Source organism: Amphiura filiformis, chromosome 20 (assembly GCF_039555335.1).
Source record: "Amphiura filiformis chromosome 20, Afil_fr2py, whole genome shotgun sequence".
In the NCBI taxonomy this organism is placed as follows: Eukaryota; Metazoa; Echinodermata; class Ophiuroidea; order Amphilepidida; family Amphiuridae; genus Amphiura; species Amphiura filiformis.
In genome coordinates, this window is record NC_092647.1 from 17056104 (window position 1) to 17075111 (window position 19008).

At 37.9% G+C, this 19008-nt stretch overlaps 1 protein-coding gene across 1 annotated transcript in view; it reads left to right on the top strand.

Annotated features, from left to right (window-relative positions):
* The window catches only part of LOC140142162 (organic cation transporter protein-like), a 39152-nt gene extending 25866 nt beyond the window's left edge, over window positions 1-13286 (top strand). The window contains exons 5-10 of the mRNA XM_072164128.1: window positions 1163-1292; window positions 2260-2357; window positions 5497-5705; window positions 7749-7857; window positions 12382-12590; window positions 13125-13286. Of these exons, the coding sequence (XP_072020229.1) occupies window positions 1163-1292; window positions 2260-2357; window positions 5497-5705; window positions 7749-7857; window positions 12382-12590; window positions 13125-13252 (883 nt within the window). The 3' untranslated portion in view covers window positions 13253-13286. The remainder of the gene's footprint in view (window positions 1-1162; window positions 1293-2259; window positions 2358-5496; window positions 5706-7748; window positions 7858-12381; window positions 12591-13124) is intronic.
* Window positions 13287-19008: the final 5722 nt, after the last annotated feature.

Sequence of the window (19008 nt, forward strand, 5' to 3'; positions counted from 1 at the left end):
AACAACATTTCTTTTCATTATAGACTTTTTTATAGTCTATTTTTTCTTCATTTCAGCTTAATTTAGCAGTTGTCATGGTTGTGTGTAAATTCCTATTACTATTAGATTTGGCCTTTGCACGGGGACCTTGCCAAAAATATGTCACATGCTGTTCGAATTATAAAGACACAGTTTGTTGACCTTATAATGTCTGTGCACTCATAAATTGACCTCTGAGCGTATTGGGTATAAACGCATCATCCTCTATAACAGCAGGTTAACTTTCTTGTTGAATGGAGGCCTCGAGGTCACTGAACTGTGTATTTGGAGATGCCTGTATTTTTTGGCCCATAGCACACGTGTTAAGCAAAAACATATACATGAGAAGTAAGCAGGTTACTGTGAGTGATACCATAGAAACGTGCTCTTTGTTTAAATATTACAAGTAACATGAGTGGCAAACATTGTTTCATATTGCTTGCAACCCCGCCCCCCAAAGCAATGTTGGAGCCAATACTAGACCAATTGTCCGTTCCTGTCTCAGTATCAAAACAGCATTGACTGGTGGGTGCGGGAGGGGGGTTGAGAATTTCATACTAAATTAAATACCTCATCATTGCCATCATCGTCACCATCACGACTCTAATAATCATCTGACATCATTTGTATTATCCATCATCATCATCATCATCAACAACATCTACATCATCATCATCACCATCATCGTCATCATCATCATCATTTACACTATAACCACACAAATAGAAATGTTACATTAACTGCAAGTCATCAGAAAAACAAAATATTTAAAACAAATTGTTTTATTACTGTGTGCACAGTTTGCAACTACAACATCAACTGCTAGATTATGCTCAAATGAAAAACAAAATAGACTTTTCAAAATCTATTATGAAAAAATATTTTGTTTGATATAAAAATTAACGTTATATGCTATATGTATAGTTTACCAGAATTTTCAGATAGAGGCCCAATCAGATATTTACAACACGTTAGCATATTATGTAACTTGCTTTGAAGGCAAAAATGCCAAGACATCCTGCGTGCATCGAAAATAAATGAAAAGTTATACACAATTTTTGCATATAACGTTAATTTTTATATCAGATAAAAGTTGTGAACAACCAATAAGTTAATGTTGATGAACATTGTTTGTCATTTCAAGTTTTGTATCGGAATCTGCTCGGTGGTTAATGAGCAATGGGAAATACGACAGAGCCGAAAAAATTATCAGAAGAGCAGCCAAAGTCAACAAAGTTGAGCTTCCAGATGTGCTATTTGATGAAAATGACAAGGTGACAGAAAAGATAAGAACGATATACTGTTAAACGATGGGTTCTTTTGAACCACGTGATTCTCACTTCCATAAACCAAGTACTTTCCTTTTAAAGGATTTTTATCAGGACCCGTGTTCCATGATTTTAGTAATAACAAATTGCATGCTACATGTGCGACCCACTAAATTGACTCTTTTAAAATATTTTAATACACTAATGTATGCTTTCTTGTATACACTCGTGGTGAATGCGTTCATCATGATTCTCACTTCCAAGCTACTCTTTTCAAATACCAATTTCAAATATTGTTATCGGTGTGACATGCAAATGTCCAATGTGTAGGGAAATGGAAGGGAGATAGTAGAGTAACATTACAGTCATAGTCACTCACAGAGGGACAAAAATATGACAATTGGGCAATTTTACCCAAAATTATGGTGGCATAAAGTTGTGAGTGTTCACGCTGAGGTAGCAGCAGTCCAATTAGCTCATGTAATTAAGGCGCTAGATACGACTGCAGACGACAAGTAAAAAAAATTGAAAATACAAAAAATTCAGAATTGTAAATTTTCATGACTATATTGGAAATCAGCATGAAAAATGCAATTAAATGAATACAAACAAGCCTAGTATTGGTCCAGTGGTTCTTAAGATAACTCTTAATATTTTGAGAAAATATCTCAAAACGCATAATGCACTAAATTCTGATATGTGACGATTCGAGTTGGATCCCCCACAGTGTCTTTTCTGTTCTCGTGGAATAATTGAGCTAGCTGAAAATTCTCGTGCTAATTGTCCTGGTTCAAACGTATGAAACTGGGGAGCTGATCCTTGCTGCCGTGGTTTTAACATGTTTAAGTCGCTTAGGGCTTGTGCTGATCTCGAACTGCGCCACCCTGCAATGGTTTATGGAATGATATGGGCAACGTGATCAGTGAATTTCTGTAAATAGATGACAAATATACTGTTTATATTCGTACTGCAGGAAGCTAGATTCACCGCCGGTGGACGTCGACCAACACAGTTAGATCTATTCCGCACTCCAAATCTTAGATTTAAAACGCTGAATATTCTGTACAACTGGTAAGACCTCTCTGGATCTCATCAATTAACATATTCTGTGACTGGTAAGATTTCTCAATGTACATATTTTGTACAACTGGTAAGACTTCTCTAGATCTATGTACATTTTCTATACAACTGGTAAGACTTCTCTAGATCTATGTACATTTTCTGTACAACTGGTAAGACTTCTCTAGATCTCTATGTACATATTTTGTACAACTGGTAAGACTTCTCTAGATCTCAATGTACATATTCTGTACAACTGGTAAGACTTCTCTAGATCTCTGTACATATTTTGTACAACTGGCAAGACTTCTCTAGATCTCTGTACATATTCTGTACAACTGGCAAGACTTCTCTAGATCTCTATGTACATATTCTGTACAACTGGTAAGCCTTCTCTAGATCTATGTACATATTCTGTACAACTTGCAAGACTTCTCTAGATCTATGTACATATTCTGTACAACTTGTAGGACTTCTCTAAATCTCTATGTACATATTCTGTACACCTTGTAGGACTTCTCTAGATCTATGTACATATTCTGTACAACTGGCAAGACTTCTCTAGATCTATGTACATATTCTGTACAACTTGTAGGACTTCTCTAAATCTCTACGTACATATTCTGTACAACTTGTAGGACTTCTCTAGATCTATGTACATATTCTGTACAACTTGTAGGACTTCTCTAAATCTTTATGTACATATTCTGTACAACTTGTAGGACTTCTCTAAATCTCTACGTACATATTCTGTACAACTTGTAGGACTTCTCTAGATCTCAATGTAAATATTCAGTACAACTGGTAAGATTTCTCTAGATCTCTATGTACATATTCTGTACAACTTGTAGGACTTCTCTAAATCTCTGTACATATTCTGTACAACGGGTAAGACTTCTCTAGATCTCTGTACAACTGGTAAGGCTTGTAGATCTCAATGTACATATTCTATACAAAGGGTAGGACTTCTCTAGATCTCTGTACCTATTTTGTACAACTTGTAAGACTTCTCTAGATCTCTATGTACGTATTCTGTACAACTGGTAAGTCTTCCCTAAATGTCTATGTGCATATTCTGTACAACTGGTAAGACTTCTCTAAATCTCTGTACATATTCTATACAACTAGTAAGATTTCTCTAGATCTCTATGTACATATTCTATACAACTAGTAAGATTTCTCTAGATCTCTATGTACATATTCTGTACAACTGGTAAGATTTCTCTAAATCTCTCTACATATTCTGTACAACTGGTAAGCCTTCTCTAGATCTCTATGTACATATTCTGTACAACTTGTAGGACTTCTCTAGATCTCTGTGCATATTCTGTACAACGGTAAGACTCCGGGGGGCACTTCAATTTGAAATGGATATGGGTGTAGGGCTGGCACTTTCGCACTAAGGGGCATTCGGTGAGAGCAAAATGATAAAAATGTGGGGTCATTGGGTGAGAGCATGATTTTTGGCATTCGGTGAGAGCAAAATATGGGGTCATTGGGTGAGTAAGGGTCTTTGGGGGACAGATCAAATGAAAAAATAGTGGGTCTTCGGGTGACAGAACATGTGTTCGTAAAAAATATGGGGTCTTTGGGTGACAGCGACTCTGAAAAAGGGAGTCTTAACAGCCCTACATACGCGTCACCTCCACAGTTGGAGTGCCCCCCGGGTAAGACTTCTCTAGATCTCTGTACAACTGGTAAGGCTTGTAGATCTCAATATACATATTTTGTACAACTGGTAAGACTTCTGTAGATCTCTGTACATATTTTGTACAACTGGTAAGACTTCTCTAGATCTCTGTACATATTCTGTACAACTGGTAAGACTTCTCTAGATCTCTGTACATATTCTGTACAACTGGTAAGACTTCTCTAGATCTCTGTACATATTCTGTACAACTGGTAAGACTTCTCTAGATCTCTATTTTCATATTCTGTACAACTGGTAACACTACTCTAATACGTCTCTAGATCTCAATGTATTATTCTGTACATGTATAACTCAAGTTGTGAGACTTCTCTAGATCTCAATGTACATCTGTACAAATGGTAAGACTTCTCTAGATCATGTACATATTCTGTACAACTTGTAGAACTTCTCTAAATCTCTGTACATATTTTGTACAACTAGATTTCAATGTACATATTCTGTAACTGGTAAGACTCGTCTATATTTCTATACATATGCTGAACAGCTAGTAAGACTTCTCTATGTACATATTCTGTACAACTGGTAGGACTTCTCTAAATCTGTGTGTACATATTTTGTACAACTGGTAAGACTTCGCCGTGTGTGGTGAATTGACTACGTAAAAACCACACACTCAAGGGTATAGGCCAATTGCACGTATCCATTCCTTTTGAAAGCCATATCTTGCTAAACAAATGTATTAATAGGCCAAAATATCACAATTAATATTTTTGAATATGTTATCTTCATATTACATTAAAAAATTTCTAAACCGACACAGGTACTTGATGTAACTTTAACAAATCATTTCACTGTTTCGTACTGAATGTGGATGTGAGTGACGGCGTGCTGCTACATTTCATTCATAAAAGTATCAAACTCACTCGATAGTATCGACCATAAAGTATATTCTAGCCAAATTTGGACACCATCCGGCTATTTTCCCTATATGTACATGCAATATTCATAAATATTGGTCATAACGCCCATATTTGGCACTTGCCAAATATACAAATATTAAACACAGAAATATATACGCTAGAAATTCCCACACACGGAAACCAGCTAGCTCCTCTTTTGATGTTTACTGAGGTATGGCGAGTGTGGCCTTCAGCCACGTAAAATTGGGAAAGTTAAATAAGCATAACAAAGGGTTATTTCCCGGTACACTGTGGAGCACGGAAAGTGGTTATTTGCATGGTAAATACACTATTGAATCACGGCGAAATGTAAATTGGGCAATGATGTCATAGCTCATTAAAGTTTGTCACTAGGTGTATTGCAACTTGTAATGAAAAATATATAAATACATCTACCGATCAGTGCCAGAAGTGGGTAAGTGCAATAGCTGCCCTGTGAACATCCACACACAGTATATTGTAGTCATCTACACATGGCAGTTTTTGCACTTCCCGACTTCTGGCACTGGTTAGTCGATATATTTATATTAAATTTAAAAAGGTTCGTGATTAACCTCGTATACTACGGGCTGTCGCTAAGTACATCAGTGTTGGGCGTGAACGTCTACCTGGCAGCATTTGTATCAGGTGCAGTTGAATTCCCCGCCTATTTGAGCTGTTGGTTTATCGTGCAGAGATTTGGAAGAAAAGTACCGCTCTGTTTATACATGGTCGTTGGTGGCGTTACTTGTTTGCTTACAATCGTTGTCCGTAAGTATTCCGAATTATCTCGAAATTTAGAAATGGGGATATTGTATGCAGCAGTTGTACGCATGACGCCAATTTGATGTCACGTACATGTATGTGATAATCGGCAACGCTGGAATGACATCAATTTGATGTCACGTACATGTATGTGATAATCGGCAACGCTGGAATGACATCAATTTGATGTCACGTATCTGTATGTGATAATCGGCAACGCTGGAATGACATCAATTTGACGTCACGTACATGATGTATATGATAATCGACAACGCGGGAATGACATCAATTTGATGTCACGTATCTGTATGTGATAATCGGCAACGCTGGAATGACATCAATTTGATGTCACGTACATGTATATGTATGTCATAATCGGCAACGCTGGAATGACATCAATTTGATGTCACGTACCTGTATATGATAATCGGCAACGCTGGAATGACATCAATTTGACGTCACGTACCTGTATGTCATAATCGGCAACGCTGGAATGAAATCAATTTGACTTCACGTGCCTGTATGTGATGATCGGCAACACTGGAATGACATCAATTTGATGTCACGTACCTGTGTGTCATAATCGGTAACGCTGGAATGACATCAATTTGATGTCACGTACCTGTATGTGATGATCGGCAACACTGGAATGACATCAATTTGATGTCACGTACCTGTGTGTCATAATCGGTAACGCTGGAATGACATCAATTTGACGTTACGTCCCTATATGTGATAATCGGTAACGCTGGAATGATATCAATATTTGATGTCACGTACCTGTATGCGATAATCGACAACGCTAGAATGACACCAAATTGACGTTACGTACCTGTATATGATAATCGGCAACGCTGGAATGACACCAAATTGACGTTACGTACCTGTATATGGTAATCGGCAACGCTGGAATGACACCAAATTGACGTTACGTACCTGTATATGATAATCGGCAACGCTGGAATGACATCAATTTGATGTCACATACCTATATGTGAGAATCGGCAACGCTAGAATGACATCACATTGACGCCAAATACCTGTATAATGATAATCGGTAACATTTATTTGATAAGTTTCATATCAACATTCCCAGATTAGATGAATGAGTAATGAATTTTAACTCGAAAACAGAAATTATCATTTCTGAAAGAGGAAAGCATGAAGAAGTCAAAACCGTAGGTTAGAGTTGCAATGTTGGTTAAGAGTCAAGACCGTATGTTATATTCACAGTGTTGGTTGCTCCAGCAAGGTATATCTGAAGACCATAGGTTATAGTCGCAATGCTGGCTGCTCCCAAGAGTTAAGACCGTATGTTATAGTATCAATGTTTATTGCTCCAAAAGTCAAGACCGTATGTTATAGTCTCAATGTTGATGCTCCAAAAGTCAAGACCGTAGGTTATAGTCACAATGTTGGTTGCTCTAAGAGTCAGAACCTAGAGTTGCTCTTGGTTGCTCCAAAAGTCAAGACCGTATGTTATAGTATCAATGTTGGTTGCTCCAAGAGTCAAGACCGTAGGTTATAGTATCAATGTTGGTTGCTCCAAGAGTAAAGATCGTATGTTATAGTCGTAATGTTGATTGCTCCAAAAGTCAAGACCGTAGGTTATAGTCGCAATGTTGGCTGCTCCAAGTGTCAAGACCGTATGTTATAGTCGCAATGTTGGTTGCTCAAGTGTCAAGACCGTAGGTTATAGTCGTAATGTTGGTTGCTCCAGGAGTCAAGACCGTATGTTATTGTTGCAATGTTGGTTGCTGTGGTTGCTCTAAGAGTCAGAACCGCAGGTTATAGTCGTAATGTTGGTTGCTCCAAAAAGGTATGTCTTGATGTCCAGATTAAATTTATTTGATAAGTTTTCATGGTTTTAGCATTCCCAGATGAATGAGAGTCAACACGTTTAATTAATTCAAACAGGAAATCGTAACCCCAGAACAAAAATATTACAGCACTTTTACTAAAAGAGGAAAACATGAAGATAAATTGTTAATTGTGCCTAGCCTGGACAATATTTGTTTCATTACAAAAATTTTCCAAATTCATTTTCAGCTCTTGGTGTGCCCCGAACCATCGTTGCCATGGTGGGTAAATTCTGCATCTCTGCATCATTCGGTCTTATCTACATCTTTTCAGCGGAGATTTATCCAACAGTAGTCCGGTATGTTTATTGCTTTGCGCTACGAGCTAGCCACAGGCTTCACAAGTTTTGTAACGTTTATCAAAATATCAAGAACTATCCCAAGAACCACCGCACCAATAGGCCTACTATGCTTCTTTGTACTGACCTAAAGTCTGCAAAAAAAAGCATAAGGTTTGTAGTATGTCTTTATATTTGAAGAGGTGTGAACTTATTTTTGGACTTTCGCAGTAGATTGCAATCATGCTTTTGTTGAATGCATTTGAGTAGTCCGCCATATTTACGGGATGATACGTCATATGCACAACTAGTCCTAAACCTTAAACATCATTTTCCGAGGCGCGGAAGTACACCAAATTGATGTTTATGACCTTTGACATTCTTTTGTGGCGAGTGACATGGTCTTTCAATTCACGCCGAGTGTCCTTGACAGGCTTGACTATGCTTCAGTGGTCATGAAAGAATTCAAAAGATAACCTCTGCCCCAATAATCCCAAGCTATTGTCTGAAACTGCACCTCGGAAGATGTATGGTAAGAACTCAGTCCTCAAATGATAGTCATATGTGACACGGCAGCACAAATGAGCTGTAAATTCCCTAATTGTATTCTGAGTTACGGTGTAAAATGTGTACGAAGGTCGTATTCATCGGTAACTTAAGCTGGCCTGACATCTGTCTCATTTTGATAGTCAAAAACTAATCAATAATCCTATTGTTGAAGTGGATAATAAGCCTCTACCTTAGATGGCTGTAGAACTTTTAATAGCTCTGGTCTTTGTTTGCTTTTGCTCAATCCTGTTCAAGTGGTGGGCATTGTATTTTGTCTAGGTATGCATAACCAACAATTAACAATGAGAGAACTTTCTTAAACCTCGTTGACTTGGGGATGATTTGAAATGACCGCCAATTATGACTGTTTGATATTTATTGCCAGCAATGTGGAAAAAGAGACACATGTAAAAACGTAAAAGCTATAATTTTGTTGAAGGAGCAAAGTTTAACAAACCATAACCCCGCTTCTGGATATCGTTTGAAGTCAAATGATATACCAAAAGATAAGTGACTGACTATCATTGAGTTCCGCAGACTAATGCACAACCTCTATTATAGACCCTATCAAATACATCTACCAGAACTGTATATAACATTATTGAAATGACTCGCGTGTAGACAGGTACCAGTATTTCTGAATGACAATGATAATCTTGGGGGGGCATTTTAGCAAAATAATGACCAGCAACCCCCCCCCCCCCCACACACACACCACGTCACGGGACATATGCATTTAACAATTTTAAATTAACATTAATACATTAGAAATGGACACGCAATGATCGACTTCTTTGTGGCTCAGTGGTTAAGTCGCCGACTTGTAATCTATAGCTTAGTGGAATCACGGGTTCGAATCCCACTGATGACTTTGTTATATTTTTTTTATCTCTTCTGATCCTACCTATTAATTTAGGGCTAATACTTAAACTTCACGCTATTTCGTCATCATTAAAATATTTTTAAATTTTTTCGTGTACTATCTTCCAACGCATTAATTGGCCAACATCCTTCCACTAGAGGAAGTTTTGGATGAGAAAACGGACATTTTGATGAGAAACGGCCAAAATGGTGAGAATTTAAATTTTCTCATTCTTTTGGATGAGAAACTTCCTGGTGTTTGTGTCAATCATTATCTAATCCCCACTGAGCTCAAAATAAACATTATTTTCTCATCCAAAAGAATGAGAAAATTTAAATTGTCACCATTTTGGCCGTTTTCTCATCAAAAGTTTCCTCTAGTGTTCCCCGCCCCCTATGTTGATTTGGACAAAATCGTCGTCATTTCTACATTTCACTCTCCAAACATTGAAAGACGGGGGGTGGGGAGGGGGAAGAGTCTAAATTGAATGTGCATGCATTTTTCTACACAAGGTTTGCAGTATGTCTTCATATTTGAAGAGGCGTGAACTTATTTTTGGACACGCCTCTATTATAAGGATACCCACACACACAGATTATATTTTGATCGCAGTGACTGTTTCCTTTGTTAGCACATGTCATTCATCTATGGTTACTGGACCATGTAAACCTGCCAAAAACGAGACATACTGCTAGCCCTATGTAACGCAGCTGTTATAAATACGCCTATAGCTTCAGAACTAATAGTTGTTTCCACAATATTTCTACATAGAAAGAAGGATGATTTATTTACGCGCATTTTGATACCCCATTTGTCAAATATCGTTCAATATTAACAGCAGAGTAGTGCTTTGAAAGAAAAATACCCGAATTTAAAAGTTGCAGTTTACAGCGATCAATGGTTATACACAAGCATTGTGGCGCGTAAAACCCTCCATTTATCTGTTGATGTATATTATGATTCATCCAGTCGTAGAAACAGAGGTGAATTATAAATAAAATACTGGAATAACTTACGAATTTTGCGAATTTTCATCCAATCTCATTGGACTTCATCTGGCAACTGCAAAGATGCTCCGGTATTGATCGTAGTCGGAGACTGGTCACGTGTCAATCGGCAAGGAATATTGACAATCGATGAATCCCAGGCGTGCGACAGTTGGAATCTCAGGCCCCCTCGTTTGTTGAGGGATGGCTTCTCCCCGCAGAGACAAACAGTCTAACCCCGCAGAGACAAACAGTCTAACCTTGTCTACGGTTATAAGTGTGGGGATTCGGACTGCACAGAAGCGTATGTAGGAGAAACAAAGCAATCCCTTAAAGCTCGTCTTGGTCAACATAGACGGCCTAGTTCTACTGACTGGCAACCGGATTCTGCTATATACGCTCATGCCAAAACTTCCGGACATCAAATCGATACGGAGGATGTTATCATTCTAGATCGTGAGGAGAGGTGGTTTGAGCGGGGAGTTCGTGAAGCGATTTGGGAACGAGTGGAGAAGCCATCCCTCAACAAACGAGGGGCCTGAGATTCCAACTGTCGCACGCCTGGGATTCATCGATTGTCAATATTCCTTGCCGATTGACACGTGACCAGTCTCCGACTACGATCAATACCGGAGCATCTTTGCAGTTGCCAGATGAAGTCCAATGAGATTGGATGAAAATTCGCAAAATTCGTAAGTTATTCCAGTATTTTATTTATAATTCACCTCTCCTCCATTTATCTTTGCGCTGACTTCAAATCAATACAAAATAGCTGCAACTTTTAAATTCGGGTTATTGTGTGCAGTCTTTATTTCACCTATTACGAAAACGTTGTGGGTTTACTGGAGCATACAGTATGCATGATTTTTATGAAAACGATGAATTTAATGATAACCAGCTTTCCACAGAAAGCTTTAATCGGATGATGGAACAAACAAAAAGTTAAAACTTTTTGTTTGTTCCATCATCCGATTTGGCACTGGACATTACAACTCACTGAATAGGATTTTGTATGTTCGAGTGATTTCATATGGTGATACAAATTTGTATGAAGATTATTTTTAAATGATTTTCCCCATTTTATTGTAACTTTTCCACATGCCACATACCCAAGTAAACTTACGGTAAGGCGACGAAAAAACCTCCTGTTCTATGGGGGTTGGACCTTTCAAGTAGGGTGTGTCGGTCGAGCGTCTTTTGTTTTGTTTTGGTTTTTGTTTTTTCTTAGAGGCAAATATTACCGTAAAATTCCACCAAAAGCAGATTCAAATGTTGGAAATGTCCCAAAATTACATGTACATATTTGGCGTATTTTGGCTATGTTTCTCTCAGACGCTCTCAATTTTTACAAAATGAGATGATTTATGTGGGCACAGTAGGTGTATTGAAATATTTCTGTGCTTGCTGATGAGATCACAAATCCTTACACCGTGTAGGCCATGGTTTATGGTATAAACAGATTAATTCTCTTCACGAGGGTTTCGACTGCAGACGCCAAGTTTCAAATGTTCATAATAAATTTCAGAATTGTAAATTCATTACCATACTTAGAATGAGGTTGAAAAATGCATTAAAATGAGTACAACTAGCCTATTTTTGAGAAAATGTCTCAAGACTCTTTATGTTGAAGCCTATGGCTAGCACGCGCAGCATTAATTCAAACTAAAGATCTCGTCAAAATAATGCCCCAAACCTCACCCCTTACAACTCGTCCCATCCAGACCTGGAATTAAGCCCTATCGCATCGCCTTGCACCTCAAAATATGCTTTAAAATAAGGTGCAAAATTGCGATACAGCTACTCTTCAGCTACAACAATGCCACAAAATATCAGTAGGTTAAATTAATTAGTTTAAATAGCCCCCGTATATATTGAAAAGGAATTTCGGGGATCAAGGCCTGCGATATTTGTAAGCAACCTCATGCCTACACTGAAAATGTACCTCATGATGAGAAGAAATTGCACCCAACTTGAAAAGTGAGGTGCAAGTGTGCACCTCAAAAAAGTTCTTAATTCCAAGGCTGATCCCATCCCACCCAACATTCCACCCCTACACTGAAGGCCCCCGCCACACACACCTACCTACGTGATAATACATTATCAGTGTCCCTTATTATACTGATGTCATAATTACCACCATCGTTACAGGGGTATTGGAATGGGACTTGCCTCCATGTCAGCTCGTGTCAGCGGTATTCTCTCCCCATTAATCCTTCTCCTTGGTAACTACTGGGCTCCTCTACCAGTCATTATCTTTGGCGTCAACTCTATTCTTGCTGGACTACTTGTGTTACTTCTACCAGAAACTCTTGGAGTAGATCTACCACAATCACTTGAAGATGGAGAAGAATATGGCAGTAAGTACATAATCTTTAATAGGCCTTCAATGTTACGAGCCGTAATGACTCAAGACCAAAATCACCTTTTACTCAAATTCACACGAATGCACAACAATAATACACTGTTTGATTAAGTTAACAATATCCGAGTTTTTTTTTAATCAAAAGATAAATATCAATCAATTACACTGTGTTAAATAAAGTTACTTAGCCAGCAGCCTTCTTGTTGATTTGAAAGTTCTGATGCATATCCTGATGAAAGTTCTGCTGTATATACTGATTCACTTGTCCTGAGAAGATCACTGTTCAGCGAAGTCCACTGAAGAAAAGGATATCCTTTGCATAAAATCCTCGCACAGTCATGACAGTTGACTATCTCCAAAATAGTGCTGTTTTCACCTTTCACACAATTTCTTCAGGAAAACAGGCCTGTATTGCAGTTGTCGACCTGTACTGCTTGAGCTAACTAGACTGCCTGGTTTAGAACAAGCCTTCCCTGTTACTTTTAATGAGTTGTAATATATCCCTCCTTCTTTTTCTCTCCATAAATAGGAGGGGAAAGCAAATTGCCATGTTTTCAGAAGACCTCAAACTATCATCATGGCAATGGCTACAAACCGACACCAAAGGAAGATAATCATGGTGATGAAGCTGATGACGTTACAGAACAGAAAGTGTGACATCATTTTTTTTTTCAACAAAGTAATATATTGAATGAGAAATTATCTTAATTCTGATTATGTAAATATTTAAAGAAATAAATAGTAATTTCGTATTCTTTACATCCAAATAATTTGTCCGAGGCAGTAAGAATGTAAAAATGGGTAAGGCGAAGAATTGTTTGATTTGTGACATACCGTTCTTGTGTTATAACCAAATAGGTTGAAGCTGCGGGTGATCAGTTTTTTTTTGGTTTTTTTAGTTATACAGGGTTCAACAATGAAATACCTGCACCGATTAAAAAAAAGATCTCAAAGTAAAATAAGGAATAGTTTCAACAGTTTGGAATGCTTCGGCAAAAAAAAAAAAACGGCAATAAAGGTCAACCCGACCATTACTTACTTTTCAAGGTAACGAATTATATATACTAGGCGGTTACCCGTATTTCGCGGTTTTCGGCTATTGGCATTTGCAGATCTCAAAATGAGGGTGCATCCTTTGGCTGGGATAACTTTCCTCATCACAGCTAAGCTAAATTGCAGCTTTTTGCAATTTGACCTCACTTTCGCCCTCAATTTGAAATTTGACCTGACCACGGATGACCTAACAGACGCAAACCTGAGCTTCCTTGGCCAAAGTTACACCCACCCACAAAGTTTGAACTCCGTTGTTTTGACCTATGACCTCTTAACCGTAGGTCTGACAAAAAGGTCACCGTGGAAACTTTTGTTTGTTAGTCCAAGGTCCACTCACTCACCAAGTTTGAGCTCCATAAGAGGCAATTTGAAATTTCTACATTTTTTGACCTATTCATTCATTTATTTCCATATATAAAAATATACAACTACATCAAAAATAAAGAAACACAATATGGCGGAAAAGGCAGGAAGGCCAATAAGGCCTGAGAATTGCCTTTCCCTGACGAAAAAACAAAACAAAGATTATGAAATCAACAAAAATAAATAAAAATGACTAACAGACATGACAAATTACAGTGCTCGAGAATGGCCTAATTGTACTTAGAGATAAGGTTTTGTTTAAGGTGTTTGCGGAAATGTTTTATGGACTTTGAGTCTTTGATTTTTTTATGTAGAGAGTTCCAAAGTATGGGGCCGCTCGTTCGAATGGAATGGTCGGAAAAAACTCTTTTATTTTTGTTAACTGGAGATCATTATTTCGTCTTGTCTGGTAGTCATGGATGTCAGAACGTTTTGTAAAATACTCATTAAATGAATTGGGTAACTCATGTATGGAATTCTTGTACATAAATACACCAAGTTCAAGAGAATACATATCTTCTATATTTAAAATGTTGTATTTGGCAAATAAAGGTCTGGTATGACTTCTTAACCGCAGGTCTGGCGAAAAGGTTACTGTGGAAACTTTTATTTGTTAGTCCAAGGTCAACACACCCACCAAGTTTGAGCTCCATAGAGGCAATTTGAAATTTCTATTCTAACTTTTTTGACCTATGACCTCTTAACCGTATGTCTGACAAAAAGGTCACAGTGGAAACTTTTGTTTGTTAGTCCAAGATCCACCCACCCACCAAGTTTGAGCTCCATACGGGCAATTTGAAATGTCTACCTTTTTTGACCTATGACCTCTTAACCGTAGGTCTGACGAAAAGGTCACCGTGGAAACTCTTATTTGTTAGTCCAAGGTCAACACACCCATCAAGTTTGAGCTCCATAGGAGCAATTTGAAATTAGACTTCAATTGGACTTGACCCGGTCGTTGACCTTTGACCTTAAAAAATATAAACTGGTTCTTCCTCATATCAAGCTGCACCCACCCACCAAGTTTGAGGAACGTGCGAACCCTAGTCTACGAGAAAAGAGGCGGACAGACAAACAGACAGACAAACAAACATATTCTGGTGAATTATAGTAAGATTTAGATGGTAATAACTAATTATTGACCGCTGTTTAAAAATCTTAACGTTACAAAAAAAACCTTACAATATGGGTTTAAATTTCATCGTAGTCATATTTATTGATGAGGTGTATGTTTGATGTTTTTCTTAAATATGGTAGGAGACTGAATGAGTTTAAGGTGGTACTACACCCCTTGATAACTAACTTTGTGACAATTTTTGCATTTTTCTCAAAAATTAATAACACACTGGTAAAAAAAAGTTATGTATATAAGGGCAAGGAATCCAGTTACTACGCTGGAATTTCAGTGACTCAAAACAAGCGGCACGGTATTTATGATAAGAAAAGAGGTACCGCTAGAATGTACCTCATTTCTTAAAGCCATATTATAACATTTGCTGAGAAGAACGCCCTCAAAAAAATTTTAAATTCAGGTTTTTACACGATTGTAATGTACTTTAGTAAACAAAGATTCTCTGCAAAAATCAAGACTTTAGGTGCTGTAGTTTAGTCAAAATCCGAGATTTTGAATAAACCGGAACCGGCGTTATATTATTACGATAGAAATATTAGTCGAACGCGTATGCGATGTCAACACACCCCTACGTACATGGCGTGCCGCTGCGGGACACACACACACACGCCAGAGGGTCGTACCATATTACAACCGCCGGAGTAACATGCATTGGCGCTAGTTGTAAATTCCGATTTTCTTTGCTTTACCTCACTTGTTCGGCTCAAAATTAAAAGGGGACATATCTGACAGTAAATGCTAATATTTTATTGAAAATGAATACTAATCTATTTTTAAAGAAATGTTATAATATGGCTTTAAGATATATAATGAACCACTTGTCTTGAATCACTGAAATTGCAGTGAAGTAATTGGATTCCTTGCCCCAATAATATACATAACTTCTGTGCCAGTGTGTAGTTATTTTTGGAGAAAAAATGCAAAATTAGTCACACAATTGATCAGGGGGTGTAGTACCACCTTAAGGGATGGGTGGGGAACGTTCTAGCGAAGAGCACATTGTGTCATGGTATCCTGAAGGAGGAAATAATTTGTCACTTTGAAAACTCTACCTTTTGTCATTCATATGGGTATAACTTGGGGGAATAATATTCGCATTGTGCGGAATGAGGTATCACAACTATCGACTTCTTTCTTTCTTTTGTGATTTAGTTTTAGTGTCTGTACTAAATAAACCACTATTGTTTTTGTTATAAGCACAGTCGAGAAAGAAACAGACCGCGTGCAATCAGTCAAAGTCTCAGCATCACCTGATAATGAGGGCCGATTGTTCCATGAAATGCGACAGGCAAGATTGCTACGCAATTACCGCGTATTTTCACTGTCTATCGCGTAATCGCAAAAGTACGCAACGCTCTATCGCGTATACGCGCTACGCGAAAGCACGCATCGCTGGCGTGATTGTTAGACACGGCACGACCGAACAAATTGGTCCTCATGAATATGCGAGAACTCTCACCATACAGGGTGTATCAAAATGATTGGTACCGGGCTATGTGACATTTTCAAAATATGAAATTGCCAATTAATATAGTTTTTGTACTATAAATAGAAAGGGGCATATGTGAACTTATTGATCTATTAATCTGAAGTTGATAGGTTGGTGCATCTGGGAGCTATTGTCATTTAAAGGGGCATTTCGTGATCCACAGCCTCATCCCCCCACTTTTCCCAAAAAAAGTTGAGATTTTTACACCACTGGATACCTCTGGCTACATAATGTTTATGTACCAAATATTTCTTGCAGATTAATTCGTTTAGCAAAAATATCGCCAAATTTGAATTTCGTTCTGGTGCACCAGAACGAAATTACAACACATTGTCTATGGAGCAGTGTAATACACATAATCATGCATAACTCGCAAACGCAAAATCGGAATCAACTGAAATTTTGGAAATAAGCTTTTTCGTGGATATCTACTGAAAAATGTCATAAAAAGAGGATGCTAGGATCACGAAATCCTCCTTTAAACGAAGATCGACGTAATCATGGTTTAACTTAACTTACACAACACAGGATGAATAGGTTCACTGCTTGAACCCTTTATTGCATACATACTCTTCAATATCTCACCTCAGTATACAAAAATGATATACATAACATAAAATTGCTTTACACATGCTTTTAGAAAGATAGTTCCTGAAGTACCTGCCTTATGACTCTGGCATTGTGAGGTGAAGCCCTATCTTGAAAGAACTTAACACCTGGGATGGGTCCATTCTGTAACTGCCCATATCAAATTTTGAAGCATTGCAAGTTATAGCATGTTCGCATGGGATATGCCTTGCTCTTAGGCCTCGTATCCATAGGCTGTTCCCTTGTGGTGTGTGCCCTTGTTCCGTGTTTACATTTTCCCATGTGACCTGCCACACAGACAACGAACCTTTGTTTTGCTTAGTGGCCGCTACGGTTCGTTGTCTGTGTGGCAGGTCACATGGGAAAAAGTAAACACGGAACAAGGGCACACGCCACAAGGGAACAGCCTATGGATACTGAGGCCTCGAAGCTCGTCTCCTAAATCTTCTCTGCACTTCTCCATAGCTTTGTGTCGACCAGTGATTCTTAACTATAAATGCACACTGAAGTGTGGAATACTGTGGAGCCATTCCAATAATTTAAACAGATCGAAACTAACCTACACTGTCTACAGTCTATAGCCATTCTGCCACACCATCTACTGAGTAATCTCAATAATACAATTTAAATTACCGCCCTGGATGGTTGATACACAAACTTCTTTCACCCCACCTAAATTATGCAAGTCAATAATATTACTCTCAAGCAATAAATATTGATTATAACATTTCTATATAATTATGAATGAAGAAATAGGCAAGGAAAATATTAAATATTTCCATGATTTCATCCTCACAAGGTATTTGCAGTAAAATAGAGCTTTGAAAATTGTGCGCTACTGATCCAGCGTTACGATGAAAAGTGTAAAAACACCTACTTTCATTTAGAATCATGTAACTTCTGAATTTAATGTGCTATCTTTCTGATCTAAAATTCTTAGAGAAGATAAAACTACTATAATTACAAATATTTAAACAATTAACCCCAAACTGGCACAAAAAATAGTACAAAAATTCGGCAAAAAATGAGAAGTCTTCGGTACCATTCATTTTGATACACCCTGTACAATACACGGGGACTTTGACTGGTTGTACTAAAAGTGTGCTGCGACAGTCCTCTCGTTCATACTAACCAGTGACGTAGCATCATAGGGGCACATGTCCCCAATCAATTTTAAAATTGAAAAAAAAATCCAATAGGAACATTACTGAAAAACGGCTTGCCCCGCCCCTATCAGTCCCGGTGCCCCTCCCCCATCATGGTCGGTGACCCACTCACCCCTCCCCCTTAGGATGACTCATGCTTTGGATCGACCGCCGATGTTGCTTCGATGCTTGCAATTAATGAACTATCAACGAATTAATCAGAATTACTAGTAAATTTGCATTTGTCTATGTCATTACATGCACATCACAATTAATAATAGTCAATGAAATGATTTTATAAATATTAAGAATCGACCAAGCCTCGACTAGTTCGGTTCTATTGCCTTAATAAAAAGGTTTCAAAAAGGTTTCTTTATATGAGATATAGGCTAATAGATGCTTCAAAAAATCTAAACTTTTTTTAAATCCGAAATTTATTTTATTACTGTACTCTTTGTTAGCAGTCAAGTTAGCTCAATCGTTAAGGCATTCGACTATGGTACGAGAGGTTGCGGGTTCGAACCCTGGCGGTGCCTAGTATGGTCTCGTGGAATATTGAAGGGTAAGGATAGAAATTAACTAACGTGAGCTTGTATTAAATTTTCAGCGAAAATGATTGGTGGAATAATCAAGTCGTAGGTTG